General features: G+C 40.5%; 1 protein-coding gene and 1 long non-coding RNA gene across 2 annotated transcripts in view; both read right to left on the reverse strand.

The window, feature by feature from the left end:
• Window positions 1-1,357: 1,357 nt before the first annotated feature.
• On the reverse strand, window positions 1,358-3,354 carry LOC144785587 (uncharacterized). The gene is made up of 2 exons (XR_013601974.1): window positions 2,577-3,354; window positions 1,358-2,021 (listed from the first exon to the last, which is right to left on the reverse strand). It is a non-coding gene; the product is annotated as an uncharacterized LOC144785587 (long non-coding RNA).
• Window positions 3,355-5,401: 2,047 nt separating this feature from the next.
• The window catches only part of HDAC9 (histone deacetylase 9), a 2,824,806-nt gene continuing 2,810,565 nt past the window's right edge, over window positions 5,402-19,642 (reverse strand). The window contains exon 26 of the mRNA XM_078663676.1: window positions 5,402-6,330. Coding sequence (XP_078519802.1) covers window positions 6,291-6,330 — 40 coding nt within the window. The 3' untranslated portion in view covers window positions 5,402-6,290. The remainder of the gene's footprint in view (window positions 6,331-19,642) is intronic.

Genomic DNA, 19,642 nt, shown 5'->3' on the forward strand with positions numbered 1-19,642 from the left:
GATTCTGAAGAAATGCTGCCACCAACTTGGCTGGACTATGCCCTCCTGGCCTTCATGTCCAGCTCTTTCAGGCTCAACTCCTGAGCCAACTTTCTTTTCCTTTCTCTATGGCCAATCATTTTCCTTCCAAAACTTTTTCATTTTCCAATTTGAGCTTAGCTATTTCCAATGTTATCTTTCTCTCCTCTCCTGTCCTGCAGCTCCTCTGGGGACAGGCCTCTGGATGATATGCTGCTCCATGCCCTGGGGGTTGAACATTGCCCCTGGCCTCCCATTCCACAGGCAGTCTCAGATTCTCCAGTGAAAGAGTGAATCTTGGTCTACCTCCTAATCATCTGTTATCTCCTCCTCCTCCTCTGGGGTCACCAACCCTGCATTGTGAGCTTCTGCCCAGGCCCTCAGCTTCTTTTGCAGCTTCACCTTCCTGGTAAGGCCCTTACTAGAAAGCCCGACCCTCTTGCAGGAATCCTTGAGCAGGCTACAGTGTAACTTTCAAGTTAGGCCAGCTCAAAATCCATTTTTGTAGGTGAAGCTGCTGCTTCTCCAGACAGAGGCATAATTAGATAAAAAATAAAAAATGCCAGTCAGGAGAAATTTAAAAAAGGCAAGTTGGTCTTTGATATGTCCATTAGTACATGTCCAACCTTAATTACTATGTGTCCTGCCGTATAGGCTACCCAGGACCTATCTTAGGGGTGACATAAATCCAATAAAAGGGGAGTGTATGGCTTGGCAAGGCCGTTATATTGTCAAGTCGAATTGGCAGTCTAAACTTCATTCAGGCTGCAGTGGCAGACCTGGGACATGTCTCAAGGGGGCTACTTAAGTGGGTGACACAATAAGTACTGGAGGCCCACAAGCAGCATTTAATTTGCAGGCCGTGGGTATATGGTATGTCACTTTACTGAGGACTTATAAGTACTTTAATTAAGCAAAACTGGTGATAGCCAATGCTACCAGGTTTCATGGAGAAGGCACTTTAGCACTTGTTAGCAGTAGTAAGGTGCACAGAGTCATGGAGCCAACAAAAATGAATTCACCATAAAGGGAGGAGTGAAACCCAAAAATGTGAGGGTGACCCTGCTGAGAGGGCCAAGTCCAACATATTGCATATTACAATGTTTAATGTTAGATTCTAAAGATAGTGTCTTATTTATATATGATGTTTTATCAGCAATATCAATTTAATTCTAATTCGTATTTATGACCTCAGCACTAAAAACATACACACACATGTTTAAATGTTTGTGTGTGTGTAAATATATGCTTATATATGTATGTGTGTATAAAATAAACTATAGAATTTTGATGCAGTTTGTAATACACAATACATTTAAATAAAAATATACTGAAACAGTTTAAAATAAAGCAAATCTTTATTGTGATGTCTATAGAAAAGGAAATATATGAAAAGGAAAGTTTAAACCTAAAGATATGGAAGTTCTATAAGTTGAATACATTCAAAGACATTGTTTAAAGACAGATTATAGCATGTAATGGATATGGCATGACTACTATTGAACAAGCATACACTATAAATAAAGTCTACAAATATATGTCAGATGACATCACCAAGAGTTGTTTCTTTAGGTAAATATATTGTAATTGTTCCATTTACACCCCATATTGAAAAACTGCCATAACTAAAAGCATTTGAAAACAGGAGAGCTTTGATTTAACATTGTTACCTTTGTAGTAGTGTATAGTCGGCAGCAAGCAGTCACTAGCTTGATGTGTGTTTATTTGTCCTCGCACATTTTAACAGTTGATTGTCGTGTACCATAGCTGGTTTATGAGTTGACAGACAATTACATTAAAACACGCTCTCAACTTGTGCAAATATGGCGTAAAACAATATTCAGCCTAATTGTAGACTTTTTCTGTTTATGACTAATTTCTATGACTGCAAGGAAATATTCAAATCATTCAAGCATCAGTAATGATTAAATAGGTACAAATCACGCTCACATCAATATAACTAGAGATTTTCCTACAGGTCTCCTATCAGCCTTTTTCACTAACTCAAGGGGGTATATTATCAAGGGGTTTTACCTCCGCTTTTTTGGCTTTAAAAGCCAAGAAAGCGGAGATAAAATTATCTCCCTATTACCAAGCTGTCGCTAACACCAGTTAGCGACAGCTAATAGGAGATAGCGACCATCATGGGCCCCACTTTGCATGTCAGTGATATTTATCACTAATGATATGCAAAGTGGGCGTGCCAAGATGTTAGCGACTGGAAACAGTCGCTAACATCGCTATCTCCTATTACCAACTTTTGGAGATATTTGCGCTAAGGGCGAATATCTCCAAAAGGTAACACCTGCCCTGAGCAGTTCTTAGCCATGTTATCCAATGGGAGGTGGATAACATGGCTAAGAGCATTTGCTCGATAATGCATGAATATCGCTGACTTTTCAGCGATATTCATGCATTGCGGGCGTTTTTTATCGCATTTGCGATAAACCTTGCTAATAGCAAGGTTTATCTGCGATAAAAATCGCCGATGTGCGGCGATAATTTTTGTCTCTAAACAAGTTAGAGACAAAAATTATCGCTAGTTGTTGATAATATACCCCAAGATTCCTTGTAAACGATGCACTATTTTCCAGGTACTCCTCATCAAAGAGATACATATTTCAAATATAACAATATAAGACACTAAATGAAGCATAGGAGTGGGATGGTGATAAGCAGAAGAAGGGATTGCCAATGTGTTCAACCTATCAGTAGGGGTGCGAGAAGTATTTATCCCAAAAATGTCCAATAATTCTCAGGACATCACAATTACAATTCTAGTTCAAAGAATTGCCTGCATGTGGGTTTGCACATTAAGATCAGCACATCTGTGCCATTTATAATTTGTTATAAGAAAATCTGGGATTATGTACGACGTTGATCATGTAATAAATATTTTCCACTCATTAAGTAGCTATAACTACAGCTTGTGTATTTTTATCAGGATACAAAGCACAGAGGGATAGAGTACAGTAGGATAAAACGATCAAAACAGAGGTAACTGTGATTACATGTTACTGCAGCCCTATATGACAAGTCCGGCAAAGTTTAAAAAAACATTTGGGAAAATGTGCAACCGTGAGAACTTTACATGATAGCACAGTCCAGATGAAATCTTGCAATTTAAGGTTTTGCCTAAATTGTAGTATTACCAAAGAAATGCAATAATTTAATAGTATATTATTTACCAAAGGGCAATATATTTAGTATACCTTGGGTCCAAAGACAGTACTGATAAGTGATATAAAGTGGATTTTGATGACTGACTGCATGACAAGTGCAATGGTTCTCAACATCACAAATTCAAAATTAAAAAGCACTTCTACCTTATGTAGAATATCATTCATTGCATAATCAGATTTTTCATACACGTGTATATATATATATATATATATATATATATATATATATATATATATATATATAATATTCATAAATAGATATTTAAATACATTGGCCACATTTAAGAAAATCATTTGGTCTTGCAAGTTCAACTCACATTCACAAATTAACTGATTTACGAATTTACAGTGTCTGAATTTTCACTTGTAAAAGTTGTAACTCGTGCACAATATGACCCTCGTTTGTTACAGTATTTTGCATGAGTACCTCTTCTCCGAGGGTAATTAGCAAACAGTCTGGGGCTGTGGAGCTGCTCTGCAAAGATTGTTCACGCTCACAGTTTTGTGAGTGTGTGGGTGTTCACCACCATCTGCAAAACCCACCAACGCTATTGAAAAAGCAGCAGATTTACTCCTATTAAAGACAGGTGTAAATTTGATTGGAGGGTGGAAATACTCCTTTAGCCCCCCAAATTGAATGGAGTGTAAGGAAACAAGTTACTTCAAAGAGAAAAAACATTTAATAATAAAAGTAATATTGCAATAATGCCAAGGCACTTTTTGTTACATGCCTCGTTTTACACTGTGTACAATTCTACATTGCTGATCGCCGTGCATTGATTTCTTTGATAATTCACAAACGTTTTCCATTGTTACTGGAAACCAATGGCTATCACAGGTTTTTAGGAGGATCAAGGAGTGTTCTTGAAACCTACGCGAATTCTAAACAAGTTTAAATCTGTACCCAATTGTAGGAGTGTACTCAAGAATGCAAATGTTCTCATATTATGCTCGTTGCTTACACATGGATCAATCGTGCTTAAAAAGTTTAAGAACAGCAGCGAATAAAAAACTGAAATAAAGGAACTAAATTGATTTATAAAATATGCACAGTAGGGGAGAAAATATGGCTTAATTCATTGGGAGAAAGTTCAACTAATGCACTGATAATCTGTATTTCCTATGGAAAAAAGAAAAAAAGTATTTGTTTATAAAAAGATTGAAAGCATTATTCCTATTTGGTAGCACGAGTAACACAATCCAATCCAATTAAAAGCTAGCTTTTATTACAGAAAAATGCAGTCTTTCTAAAATGTGTTTTTCCAGTGTGCTTTTAGTATTCTATATTTTTTAACAGCACTTTCTGACCGTACAAATAATACATTTCTGCAAAAATGTAAACATTAACTCTAAACAAACCCAAACGATAGAAGAATAGAGTCTGACTACATAACAAAAGAGAAATCTATAATTCTAGTTGAGTGAAATCTTTCATCTTTGATTTACATATTCGAGTCTCAGATAACTCAAACCATATTGTCCAGTGTCTTTCATTTTGAAGCGTTCCCCGAAAACCTTGTTTTAATTAAGGTTTGTTCTAGATATCTAAAGAAAACCATGACAGTCCTCACTTATGGCTTTAATATACGCTATGGGTTTGAAAAAAAATGTCTAAAAATGGTCTAGCTTTAGAAGTCAGGCAGATATTAAAGGCTTTGATGAGAACTCAGTGAAGTTAAGCATACCAATAATTCGTGAGGCGGTGAGTAGCACAAAAACATACACGAGCAGGCAAATGATGACCAGTAATGTATGAATGTCAACAAATATAAGTCTTAAATATTCCCTGACAATAACGCCGCATACGGTTAGCCATGCCTAAAATACTTCAAGCTTAGCGCGCAATGACCTCTAGCGCCATATCTAAGTCGCGCGTTCTATGTTAGCAGCGTTATAAGGTGTCTAGCACTTCTGAGGCAGGTTTGATTTTTATTACTGTTGGCATCCCCTCTAGGCTGTCTTCCAATTACAGCTGTTGGTCGAGCATCAAAATACTTTGGAAACACCTGTGCGAAATCAGATGCTAGATGGAAACCAGTTCTGCCTTTGAAGTCAGGAAATATTACACCATACTACTAAACAGTGGAAGTAATATATATATATATATATATATATATATATATATATATATATATATATATATATATATATATATATATATATATATATATATATATATGTGTGTGTGTGTGTGTGTGTGTGTGTGTGTGTAGTAGCAATGGTATATATATATATATATATATGTATATATATACAAACACGCATATATATAAACAAATATATATATCTTTTTTTTTACAAAGCTGCGCAGTTTGTCTAATATGTTCTTACGAGATGATAGTTTTCTTGGGTTACAAAGTAAGATTTCCATAAAGACTGCCTAAACATGCTAATATGTGATTCCTGTAGATATCTACTGCACAGAAATTTAATTTATAGTATCTAAGTGCACACTTTCAATATGAAATATACCTTGCCCTTTTGTATGAGTAGTTATGAAATAATAGTCTGACTTTCATTTCTAGATATATGTTCTCTGCTATGTTCCAGGGTGCAGGATTTCAGATCGAACACTAACATGTTAATATTTTTATTTTCCGTGTTGCAGCACACCAAAAGTATAAATAGACTGAAATCATGAAAAGCTCAGTGAAATATTAGTTTAAATGGCCCAAGGTTTACTTGGTAGAAGTGCTCATGGACAGAGACCAAAACAAGGATTTTCTGATAACATAACTCTTCCAAACTTCTTAACAAATGGAAACTAAGTTAAGGTAGTTATTTTCTCCATTGACTATATAAATTATTTGGAGGAGAGGGCAGCACAGAATATTAAAATGTTGCTCCGGGCGCTTTCTCCCAAGATGGGTTTAGTAACTCTAGAATTGTAGCGGTTACGCTGCGGATTCTTCCAGGCCCTTTTAAGCCCATCCAAGGAACAAGCGAAGCTGCTGTTCGGAGCTCTGTGCCCGGTGTTTATGTTCCATCTGATCTGTGCCACCCAGGCAGCAGACAAGACACGTCTGAGGGTGCCTTCGGGGGATACACAATGATGTCACACACAGGAAGTCTCAGGGAAGACTTGGCACTTCACAAGGCGGGCTCTTCTTCCATGGGCTCGCCGGCAGGTCTGTAAAAACAAACAGGCAATCAGAAAGCGACGCAAGAGTACACAATGACATTGTGGATTTTCATGCATAATCAAAGCTGATTTTTCTGCTCCTTCTGATGTTTATTTGCGCTGTGCAGCTATCCATAAATAGAATTCCATTCCTAGGAAGTGCTAGCCATATGCCAAGTGCAAAAACATATTTCAGGGGCAAGCAATCATTTTAAGCGTTCCTGTTTATACTGAGGCTTGTCAAGACGTTTTATATGGTTAGGTTCAGAAATGTGCACCTCTTTATCCTTGGGTTTTGACAAGAACCTTGTGAGAATTGTTTAATTTCTTTTAAGCAAAACAAAATCCTGTAGGCCTGTGCACCATACACACCCGATGACATGGCGAGCTAAAAGAATGGTAAAATATTTAATGTACAGAACACCAAGAAACGTTCATTCTCTAAGGTAAAAACCTAAACCCCCTTCTTCAGACTACTATGGTGCAAAATAGATACTATAGACCTTGAGGATTCAAACTGACAACACAATAATGGAGATAACAAAGAGTGCTGAAGGAAACAGGTGTGTGAATGTGTGAGACAAACAGAAGAGAGTGAGACTTTGTGAGTGCTACATATGTGTGTGTATATTTTGGTTGCAGAGCCCAAACACATCTTTGACACTTCATTGCATAATTAATTTTCTGAATGAAGATTAATGGGTGAAATAGCTTTACTTCAGCATTTAACCTAAGAACAAGAAAGTTCTCAAAGTATTAATTAATTTGAGGGAAGCAGAAATATTGGATACACAAAACATGAAGAGTCGGGCAGGTATAAAGTGTTGAAGCTGAATTTGAGGGCATGTTATTTCTGGTATAATTTACAAAAGTGATAAGGTTAAATGAAAACTGAAACGCACAAGGTAAAGGGAGAAAGAGCAAAGAGGTCGCTTTCATAAATGACAGGTAAACATTAAATAGATGACATTTAGAAAATAAACTCAATGAATATTATTAACATTAAGGACAACACATTTAAATAAATCATTAAGGTGGAGGCTGCCTGGTTTCTTTGTAGATTATAACAAATGACCTCCAAATTTACTTTAGATTTTCCAGATTAATAATCAATAATTAATTCAATTAATCAAAAAGTGATTCATCAACCTGAGATTAAAATATAAAACCAATCAAAATATATGCAGTTGGTAGCTCACAAGCATTTTGTATGTGAGTGGCTCAACAGAAATTAGATTTACATACAAAACAATTGAGTAAGCAAAGATCTCAACAGACACAAATGTTTTCGACCTCATACTTTTTGTATTTAATGCAAGGAATAGTCTTCAGTTTGCACAAAAAACGTTGCAGTTTCACGCACCACCATTTGGAGACAGTGAATGAAATCTAGACTCTATTAGCTATGACTAAGAACATTCATTCTACAATGGCATACAGCAAGTTTACCCATCGCCCACTATAAAGAAAATATAACAATTACACAGGCAATATATATTTACTTTTTAAATGTCTGTTTGCAATCTAATGTGTTTTAAAGGAAATTAATACAAAGTAGAGAGCCTGGGCTTTTGAAAAGAGACGACAATAAGGCAATGGTAATTAATTCTATCCTTAGTTGTCCCTTGAGAGTGTTAGAAGTCTATGAACCAAAACAGAACACAGAGGAAAATATTTACAAATAAATGGCGCACTGTGGCATTGAAAGCAATTTAGCAGAGCTGTGCTGTGTCATTTAAAAAATGCAGGGTTGCACCCCTGTGTTTTCCCATGTGCCTGCACTAAAAAAGCTGCCTACGGCCAACGTAAAGACTCTTGCGCCATGGTGCATGGGTGCCTTGCAGGGATGATTGTTTATGTTCAGGAAGAGACACCTGCCTGCACATAAACAATCATTAATGGCGATTTGCCCCTTCAATGTGTGCTGCATTCCGCAGCACACATAGAAATAGCAAAAAATGAGGAGAAATTAAAGTATTTCCCCCTCATTGCGCCACTCTAATGCTTTCTTTTGAATGGTATTAGTTTTTGGTGCTGATCAGATTTACAGATCCTTGTAAAGCTGGGGCAGTGTCAAAATGCATTTGGTGTTGTCATGAAATACTCACAGCAACACCCATTAGACGCCCCTTTGACACAGATATCTGCATCAAAGGGTACAATATTTACAGGGTGATGTTAAGCCATGCAAAGTGGCTTAGCGCTGCTTTGAAAATATGGAGCAGGGTACTGTGCTACCAAAGCAATGGAAAAAGTGACACTCCGGTGGTGGAATGCCCTTGTAACTGTGCCCCAGAGTACCACTGGATCAAGTGTACTTCACAAAGCATTTTAGGTATCGCTTAGAGACAGCTTTAGCTTTGTGGTGAGAGCTCTTGTGATCAGACAAAACATATCACACAATCCAACACCTATTACACACATACACATGCATTTAGATACACATACTGAAAGGTAATTTGCACGCCCCTATAGCATTTGGCTACTGTGGTTCAGCTCACTTTAGTGCATTGCTGCCAAGGCTGCCATCAGCTTTGGCATCAGACCACAACATTTGATGGATGTAAATATCTTAAAAGTAGTGCCTCTACTCATTCCTTTAGAACAAACATAAAGACTGGCTTCCACACCTACCTGCTTGACGCATGTGTCTTTATGAACCCGTTGACATTTTGACTTTTTTGTCTAACTTACCGAGTTGTCCAATGGCCATTTCAGAACAGTAAAAAATAAATACAAATTAAACTGCCCAAATCCTTGTTCTTCGAATGCCTAGCCACACCTCTTCCTGAATAAAACCTAAAAGCCACCATTTATGACTACATAACATCATACCATAGCATATCCTGTCATATTCCAGTCAATAAAATGGCCCGGACACATTTTTGGCAGTACACAGGAGTAACTTCATGATATTCATGAAATTCAGCCCTCCTTAGTAAATGGGACACACGCAAGAAGGCAACTCGTGTTTTGCGGGATGATGTGTGAGAGAATTGAGCAATGAAGGAAGTGCTACTGTGGTCTAGATATATCTTAATAATGTGAAGAAAGAGGACCACTGCCATAGCATGATGCAGCATAATTTCTGGTCCTAAGTCTATGTCTGTTTCTCTTTGAGAACGGAGGGTTTATGATTGTGAAAGAGGTTCTAATTGAGATCAGGGATGTGCACGTTAAGAGAACTAATCTTACCCTGCTTAGGCTACTGTAGAGTTTGGCATGGTAATGTTTGATGTTTGATGTTTTGTGGTTTTTGTATAGCGCACATACACTCCAGGGAGCATCTCGGCGCTGCTGACTTCACTGCAAAGATGGAGAGTTTGGGGGTAGTAGCTGAGCTTTAGATGTACTTAGACTAGAGTCTTGCATTTTGCATCACATAGTCCATAAATCCAGGTTTTTAAGAGTTTTTTATAGATTTTTTCTGATGGTGATGCTCTAAGTTTAGCTGGAAGAGTATTCCAGGCTTTGGCGCCTAGGACTGCCAAGGATTTACCACCCTTGGTGGACAGTCGAAACTTGGGTATGGTCATTAGATTAGCTGTGGCTGATCTAAGTTCCCTATTTGGGAGGTATCTGTGAAATTTGATTGACAGATATTTAGGTCCACACTTGTGGAAGCCTCTGTATGTGATCAGAAGGATCTTGAATAGTATTCGTTTTTGGATGGGTAGCCAGTGCAACGCATTCAGAGCAGCTGATGCGGATGATCTTCTAGGCCATCTCAAGACAAGCCGGGCCGCCGCATTTTGGATCATTTGCAGTTTGTGCAGGGTAGATTTTGCCGCTCCTGCGTACAAACTGTTGCAGTAATCGATTCTCGATGTTATGAGAGCGATTGCAACCGTACGGCGGGCGGCCAGTGGGAGGTAGTCAAAAAACTTTCTGAGGCCCTTGATTATGTTGAAACAGACACCGGCCACTTCTTTAGATTGCTGTTTAAAGGACAGCATATCGTCAAATTTTATACCCAAGTTGCGTGTTGCATTGATGGTATTGGGGGGGGGGTTCTGCGTCTAAAGGCCAGCATGTACGAGGGGAAAAGATGTTGTTTTTCCCGAAGGGCAGGATCTCTGTTTTCGCAGAGTTGCACTTGAGATGGTTATTGTGCATCCATCCAAAAGTCGCCGTTAGGCAATCTTTCAATATCTGTTCGGCCTTCCCTGTATCCTCATCTAAGACCAGGACTAGTTGGGTGTCGTCCGCATATGCAACCGTGGTTACATTATGCGTGGCAATTAGGTTGATCAAGGGTGCCATATACAGATTGAACAAGGTAGGGCTCAAGCTAGAGCCCTGGGGCACTCCTGACCTAACCTCCTTCTTCTCTGAGTAGAAGTATCCCAATTTGGTTATCTGTTTTCTGTGGAGCAGAAAATTTTGGAACCATTTCAACACGGTGCCCCCAATGCCTGCCTCAGTTAGGCGATGTAGTAAGATGGTGTGGGACACCGTGTCGAATGCTGCAGATAAATCCAGAAGAATTAGGACTGCCTTCTTCCCCTGGTCAAGAGCCGTTCTTATGGTTTCTGTCGTTGACAGGAGTGCTGTTTCTGTAGAGTGGTTGGCTCTAAAACCTGCCTGGTTTGGATGTAGTATATTGTTTGTTTCTAGAAATGAGGAAAGTTGTTTATTTACCAGGGTTTCGGCACATTTGCATAAGGCGGGGAGTTGTGAGATGGGTCTCAGGTTAGTTAAAACGGATGGATCATGTAATGTTTTTTTTTGTAGGGGTTTTACTATCGCCGTTTTCCATGTGCTGGGGATTTCCCCCGACTGGAGTGAGGCGTTTATAATGGTATTAATCATGGGGTTAACCTCATTTTTAATTTCATGGACTAGTGCAGGAGGGCAGGGATCAAGTGGTGATCCTGATTTAATTTTTGACATTGTATGAGATATCTCATGCAGATCAATTGTAGTAAATGTATTCCATATGATTTTATCTGGGTTGGTTTCTAGCGTTAGATTGTCATAATTTGCAATCACTTCAGGAAAGTGTTTTGTGATGTTAACTATTTTTTGTTCAAAATAATCTGCGATTTCCTTGCAGAAACTCTGTGATGGAGGGATTTCCTGTGACAGAAACCCTGGGTCTCTAAAGCTTTTTACCACGCGAAAAATCTCTTTTTGGTTATTCTGTGATGTATCTATTTTGTTTGTAAAATAGTTTATTTTAGTTTGTTTAATTTGCGCATGATAGTTTCGTCTAGCAGTTTTGTACTTATCATGGTCTTCTTTTTTATAGTGTTTACGCCATGTCCGTTCGAACTTGCGTACTGTGCGTAATGTCTCTTTAAGATCTTTTGTGTACCAGGGGGCAGAGATTTTCCGTTGTTTAGATTGTGATTTAGTTGCTCCTCCCGAGGTTATTTTTTCTCCTATGGTTCTCATCCATTTTTCATAGTTAAGATTATCAGAAAACACATTGTCAGTGGTCAAAGGTTTGTTTTCTTTAACCCATATGGGTAGATCTGGATGTTCAATTATTTTTGTCCAACAGGGAGTTATTTTCTGAGGTCTAGGTCCATTCGGTTGGATTTTGTTAGTTTCCCTTGTTGTAAGATGAAATGGTATAAAACTATGGTCAGTCCACGTCTGAGGCAAAGGGTTAGATACATTGATGGTCTCAAGATTAGAACAGACGCAGTCTAAGGTATGGCCCGCTATGTGTGTGGGGTCTTTTGTAAAAATCTTTAGTCCAAGCATCTGGAGTGTTCTCAAATATTCTTGTGACTTGCAAGCTTTGGGTTATATGTGAGCTCGCCCATGCCTTGTTATTTCTATGTGTTGTTATGTTCTTTCTTTAGGTTTGGGGGGAAGCTGCGTGTCAGCCAGCTAGTTCCATGTAGAACATTTAAGTAATCTAGAATGTTGATTCTTGACACTCCGAGCTCAGTGTTCAGGAGTCAGTTACTGTAGTGTGCCCTGTGAATAGGACGTAGCTGTACCTGAAGTCTACTATAAACAACTCAACCTTCAACGTTACCCTGCCTCTTGTACTTCTTTACACATACACTATGCTGCTAGATGATCTTTAAGGATACAAACCTGAGCAGAAGGTGTTAAAATATGAGCAATAAGGCAACATCTCAATGCACAGATGTAAAAGTACGTCCGGCCACAAACTTCAGAGATAAACTATTTTCTGCAATGCAACCTGGTTATGATACCCATCGAAAATATGCTTTGTAAAGTGAGTGATGCATGACAAACCAATTTCTCTCTGGATTGCTTCTAAAACACTGTTTCACAAACGTCTGGTCTCAATTTTACACACCATGCCTCACCTACACAAATGTTTATTCGTTTTTGTTATATATATATGATACTGTTGCTGGTGTGAACTAAATACACTGTACTTCATGTGGTCCAGAAGCGTGACTCCCCCGAACTGCTTTCAACCAAGGACAAAAAAAGTGTGCAGGCAGACAACCACATCCTGTCTTGTGTCTTCTGTGTGACATCCTTAGCTAGTCGTGCTTTAAGTCAGCACCAAACCGTATTCTGGAATTTGCATGTTTGCTATTTCCATTAAATGTATAGAGTCCCAGGATGCTTAGTAGTGATGGTTTGAAAATTAGGACTGGCTCTGGCTGAAGGTGCCATACACGACTTAGTTGTCACCTAGCAGCAATAGTGTGCTGCAGCACAGCGTAAGTAATCTGTCAAAGAACAATTACTACTCGAAAAGACTTTGTATTTGCTCGTCATCCTTTCCTCCATTTCACACCAGGAAAGTTAACAGTACAGTCCACCAGTAACTGGTCCTAGGCTGCAGCTGCTAGGTATGAAGTAAGGGAGAGGCTAGATTCTCAAGCGCAGCCAGCTCAGAGTGCAGGCATGACTAATGGCGGCTGGCAGAGAACCGTGGCAGAGGGGGAGTCGGGGTGGGGGTAGAAAAATTGAAAAAAAAAGAAGACTTACATGCTTGTTGTCGGTTATCAGGTGCCGCCTCCTTTACTCAATTCAGAAAAGGGGGTGGTGATGAACAGAGTGTCTGAATTAAGCAGACCACTCTTACCCAGTCCAAAGATCAGGGCTTGATCCATCACCGTTATTTAGCTCACTGCCCCATCCCAGCTCAGAACCTGGCTATATGCAAATTAGTCTGTCCCTGGCCCAGTGCATCATGGGAACAGGGCAGACCAAACTACCAAGCCAATTCTTCACCAGAAAGGATACAAGCTACCGGGGACCGGTTTCTGGCATTTCAGCCTCGTCGGCCCGGCTTGCTTGAATCCTGATGGAGCAGTGAGCAAGGGACTCATGTCTGAGTATACCCTGCCACACCTATAGTGGGCAAAAACGATTCAGAAAAGGGGGTGGTGATGAACAGAGTGTCTGAATTAAGCAGACCACTCTTACCCAGTCCAAAGATCAGGGCTTGATCCATCACCGTTATTTAGCTCACTGCCCCATCCCAGCTCAGAACCTGGCTATATGCAAATTAGTCTGTCCCTGGCCCAGTGCTACATGGGAACAGGGCAGACCAATCTACCAAGCCAATTCTTCACCAGAAAGGATACAAGCTACCGGGGACCGGTTTCTGGCATTTCAGCCTCGTCGGCCCGGCTTGCTTGAATCCTGATGGAGCAGTGAGCAAGGGACTCATGTCTGAGTATACCCTGCCACACCTATAGTGGGCAAAAACGATTCAGAAAAGGGGGTGGTGATGAACAGAGTGTCTGAATTAAGCAGACCACTCTTACCCAGTCCAAAGATCAGGGCTTGATCCATCACCGTTATTTAGCTCACTGCCCCATCCCAGCTCAGAACCTGGCTATATGCAAATTAGTCTGTCCCTGGCCCAGTGCATCATGGGAACAGGGCAGACCAAACTACCAAGCCAATTCTTCACCAGAAAGGATACAAGCTACCGGGGACCGGTTTCTGGCATTTCAGCCTCGTCGGCCCGGCTTGCTTGAATCCTGATGGAGCAGTGAGCAAGGGACTCATGTCTGAGTATACCCTGCCACACCTATAGTGGCCAAAAACGATTCAGAAAAGGGGGTGGTGATGAACAGAGTGTCTGAATTAAGCAGACCACTCTTACCCAGTCCAAAGATCAGGGCTTGATCCATCACCGTTATTTAGCTCACTGCCCCATCCCAGCTCAGAACCTGGCTATATGCAAATTAGTCTGTCCCTGGCCCAGTGCATCATGGGAACAGGGCAGACCAACCAAGCCAATTCTTCACCAGAAAGGATACAAGCTACCGGGGACCGGATTCTGGCATTTCAGCCTCGTCGGCCCGGCTTGCTTGAATCCTGATGGAGCAGTGAGCAAGGGACTCATGTCTGAGTATACCCTGCCACACCTATAGTGGCCAAAAACGATTCAGAAAAGGGGGTGGTGATGAACAGAGTGTCTGAATTAAGCAGACCACTCTTACCCAGTCCAAAGATCAGGGCTTGATCCATCACCGTTATTTAGCCGGGCCGAAGACGGCTGTAATGCCAGAAACCGGTCCCCGGAAGCTTGTTTCCTTTCCAGTGAAAGAATTGGCTTGGTAGTTTGGTCTGCCCTGTTCCCATGATGCACTGGGCCAGGGACAGACTAATTTGCATATAGCCAGGTTCTGAACTGGAATGGTGCAGTGAGCTAAAAAACGGTGATGGATCAAGCCCTGATCTCTTGACTGGGTAGGAGTGTTCTGCATTAATTCGGAATACTCTGTCCATCACCACCCCCTTTACTGTATTGCCTCCTTTACTCAGTCATTGTGACTGGAGAAAAACCACATAGAGTTTAGACAAAGCCTAAATACTTACTTGCGCTGTTCCTCTTTCGACTTAGCCTCTGCTAAGGTCAACCAACTTCCTTCTTGATCCACCCCAGAACTAAAACGTCTATTGCAATCAGATGTCTAGGACTGGCCAATAATCACTTATTCTGTCATTTTCTATATTTTACTTTCATCTGAGACATTATTCAACCATTGCAGCACTTAAGGTTTTGCATGTTTTTCTGCCTCACTTGCAATTTACTCTTTATCTCACTATTGTATTACTCCAATTATTCTTTCCCCGATCCTGCACTTTGAGAGAGCAATTGTGGATTGAGTATTTCATAAAAATTATAAATAAATATAAAAACTGCTGAATATTGATATATTAAGTGGTATTGTTGAGAATTGCTGAATTCTGAGTTTTTAGCCCACAGCACTTTCGAGAATCAACCTGGGACTGCTCTCCCACACTATCCTCAGAGGTAAATGTGGGGGGAACTTGGTCCCCAGTATGAAACTCAATGCACAAAACATCTTCCTCTGAAAATCACTTGGTCACATATTCATATTGGAGGAATGCTTCCGAAAGTTTAGCAAAGCTTAAAGACTCATTTGTTCTCCTCCTCTTTTGACTCATCCTATTTTTCACAACAAACTTCTTGATCTACACTGGAATTTACAGATGCACTACCTGTCAGGCACTTAAGACTAGCCTATAACTGTTTAGGCCCTACCACTTTACCATCACTGGATATATTATCATTTCAGCACTGCAGGACGTTATATTTTACAATGGTTTTTAGGCCTCATTTGGATTTGACCTCACTAATGTGTTATTCCTTTAAACATTAACGCCAATATCCCCTTTGCTCTACCTATCACTCTCAGATGCTTTACAACATTTTTTAATCCATAAATAAAGGTGCAGTGATCAACATGGGGGCACCATAGGCCTCCAAGCGGAGGCCGTGCACGAAAGGGGGCCATGCTGGGGGCCCCCCAAATACGCTTCTGGCATGGTTTCCATTTCAGAGAGGCCAGCATGGAAACCATGGCAGAAACGATGCATTGTAATCTCAAGATCACCCTTGAGATTACTCACTGGCTTCTAACTGGCAGACGGGCTCTCTGAGCCCGTCGGGAGCCAACCGGAATGACCGGCCAGTTCCCTTTCTGACCGCCTCCATCATAAGGAGGAGTTCGGAAAGGAAACTGAGCAGGCCATTATGATACAGCCCTGAAAGCTCCAAAACCAGGTTGGATTCTTTATGGGCTGCATCATAATCAGCCCCTAACTGTCATTGTTGAGGTAGCAGAGATCTTGTTTTGTAGTCCACCACAAGTCTTTGTGTCGGCATCAGAATGTGGTGCCTCCTCTAAAAGGTACTTGTTCCTCAGTTTGAGGGTCTACAATGCGGAGGTCTCTGGACACCAGAAGTAAAAGGCCCCCATTAATATCTCTGGATCTTATAAATGTCTTACATTCCCTTTCCTCCCCGAACAGGATTTCTCACATGTGCTAAGATAGGGGACATTAGCGAAAGAGAAAAAATGGGGAGGCATTCCCACCAAGCCACAAAACATATGTGTCTTCAGTGACACTTGGAACTGCCTTTACACTTCAAAGGGAGGTTGCCCTTGGCTACTGGGGCCTGAGTCACTTCAAAGTGGTACCAGAGGAATTTTACACAACCTTCCCTCACTCAACAAGGATACCTGTGCCAAATCACATTCAGTCTCCATTTCGTCAGCCATCAAATCATAGGAGTCCTAACAAGGATCCTGTCCCCATATTTTAAAGCACAACACACACATTTTCCAGATGCACTCTACCATATGCATGTGATGTAAACATGCACCCCCATTCACCAAAGTCCTGAACAGACAGAGCATAAGCCCTGGTTGAGGGTAGCTGGGGAGCTCTCTTTATAGGAGAGGCTAGTGGGCATCTTTCCCTTGAAGCCATCTGGCAACAACAGCCTGCTGATTAAACTATCATTAAATGCTGCTAACACAACCAGTCCATATCAGTTCAATCAGTGGAAATTACTCACCTTGAAAATGAAGGCTGTACTTTTGGTGAACTCCTGATGTCAGAGCAATGCTCTGGTATCTCGGCTGATTTTGCCGAAGTCTGTAGCGAAACTTTGTGATGCCTTGCTCACTGAGGTGAAAATCAAAAACGTTCAGAAATATACTGCGCCTTTCTTGGCAACCTACCACAAAACTGGGGTGCATGCTCATCAGAGCCATGCAAGGGGCATGTCTGTCCCAGCTGTGACATTAGAGTATTTGCCTTCTGATAACAGTTACTATTTTTTCTATTGCTTCTGTCACACCATTGTATTGAAAGGAAATATTCTGGTTTGCCCATGTTAATATTAAAATAATTGATGGTGCTAAGTATTTCTGGATGACTATTTAGCAATGCAGTTTCAATCCTTTTTGTTGTTCCTTAAGATGTAGTATGGATGTGTGATTGGGGTACTGCTGAGTCTTGCTCGTTTTCAGTGCATATTTAACTCATGTCTTGTAACGAAGGTGGTGAGAAATATTGTTTTGTCCAAACTGTTAACGTGAACTTGTACTGTATGCATTGTTTCATGAAATAAAAGCAACCATAGCTTAGTACAGCCTCTGAAGATGGCACAAATCATAATGCAAGATTATCAAGAGTACCACCTTGCAGAACGAAGAAGTCATTATTTTTTTTCAAAATAATTTCTATGTAGGAAAAAAAAGTAGTTGGTAGCTGTTCCATATACTACTAATTGTCTTCAGCAAGTACGATTCATTCTAATGTTGGTCAGCCTTCCCTGTAGAAGCCAACATGATAATGGTTGGCATTACTAAATGCAAATGCAGTGATACAAATTAAACAAAGATTTTAAACTGTACTACTCAGATTCAAAAACTCACAGGCCATTTACACAAATGAGCTGTCGAAATAAGCCCTGCGATATTAGATGGCATATTTATCAAATGTTTTGCTCAGCACTGTCTTGTGATGTGTGCAAACTTTGTAATGTTGTCTTAAGGAAAGCTGATTATCATAGTTAGCCTTCCTTACCAGCCACTGGGCCACATAGCTAGTGGGTGAGAGAGAAGTCACCAGTAAGTTGTTGAGTTAAAGACCTTAGCTGTGGTAAGTGTTATGCTGTACTAGAGTCCATGATAATATTGAAAAACAGGGATAGTCTCAGATATGTATCTAGCAAGAGTAGAAATCTTCTCTGAAGAGACTATTTAATTGTTTCTTCTTGAAGCCTGCCAGGTAAGAAAGGTTTCTGAGTTCAGTGCAAAGCGAGTTCCAGTGTGGAGCACTCAGGATCCTGATTGACCTCCTTCCACGTTTTATCAGATTAAATCAGGATTGAGAAATCAATTTACCTTTGCCAGAATCAGTGAAATATGTACTCTGTGAAACCCTCCAGAAGATATTTGGGGCCTTAGTGCTCTTGAGCTTTGTAGGTGGTGCACACAAGTTTGAATTTTATTCCTTGTGATACCAGAAGCTAGTTTATTTTTCTATAGGCTGGGGAGAGATTTTCTGTTTTCTTTTCTTGAGTACTGAAGGAACATTCTTGCTGCTTGTTTGTAAATATTTTGTAGCGTGGAAATTACTTTCTAGGGCACTCCAATATAAACATTTTTTCAGTCAATGAACCTAGATAGTACTGACATTGTTATCAGTTCAATGCATGGAAAATTACGTTGTGGGACTGCTCTATTCATGAAAATGAGATAAATATTGGTATTATTTGCTACTCTTTAAATCTGTTGATAGCAATTGAGGTCTTTATCAAGGATGGTACTTAGGGCCTGATTACGATGGCAGTGAGACCACCACCATGAAGCCATTAGTGGCTGTCCCACCATCATTTGCCCCTGCAGGTCTGCCTGCCGCATTGCAATGCATCCCTAGTGGGCCCTCCTTTCCTCCCAGCTCTGCGCTATTGGATCTGTCTCCCCTAAACATCCCTGCACCGTGTTGCAGGCACCGTATGAGGCCTGACACAAGGTGCAGGGATGTTTACAAACATGCCTCTTAGCAGTGAGGCAGATTCTGCAGACGTTTTTTGGGACACAGCACAAGCCTCAATGCTAAGAGGCATTTTCTCACCGCCTGCACGGTTTTAGGATCATAATTTGCCTGGCGGGACTGCTGACTCCCTGTTGGCCAGTCCCGTTCCCGACACGAGTGTGGTCGGACGCTCATACAGCCGCCATCATAATCAGCCCCTTAGTCTCTTTACTGCTCAGTCTCCTCTTCTAGGTCTGATGGGAGGCAGTTTTTTAAGTTGATGGTTTCTCAAATCTCAGTTTGTAAGCTATTAAGCAAAGATAACTGTCCTTCATTCAACAGTACATTTGTTAAACATATATTTTTGTTTCTGTGCTGGTCTTCTGACATATCATCTGCTAAGCGTAACTAAATGTTGTCTGTGTACATTTGACACTGAAGGGTATGTTGCGCTGACATCATAACCAGTAGTATTGTGTAAATTTTGAACCATATTGGGAATCGGGAAGATCCGCAAGGTACTCCGCTGGATGTGCTTTATTAAGGATACCAATGCATCAAT

Source organism: Lissotriton helveticus, chromosome 10 (assembly GCF_964261635.1).
Source record: "Lissotriton helveticus chromosome 10, aLisHel1.1, whole genome shotgun sequence".
Lineage (NCBI taxonomy): Eukaryota > Metazoa > Chordata > Amphibia > Caudata > Salamandridae > Lissotriton > Lissotriton helveticus.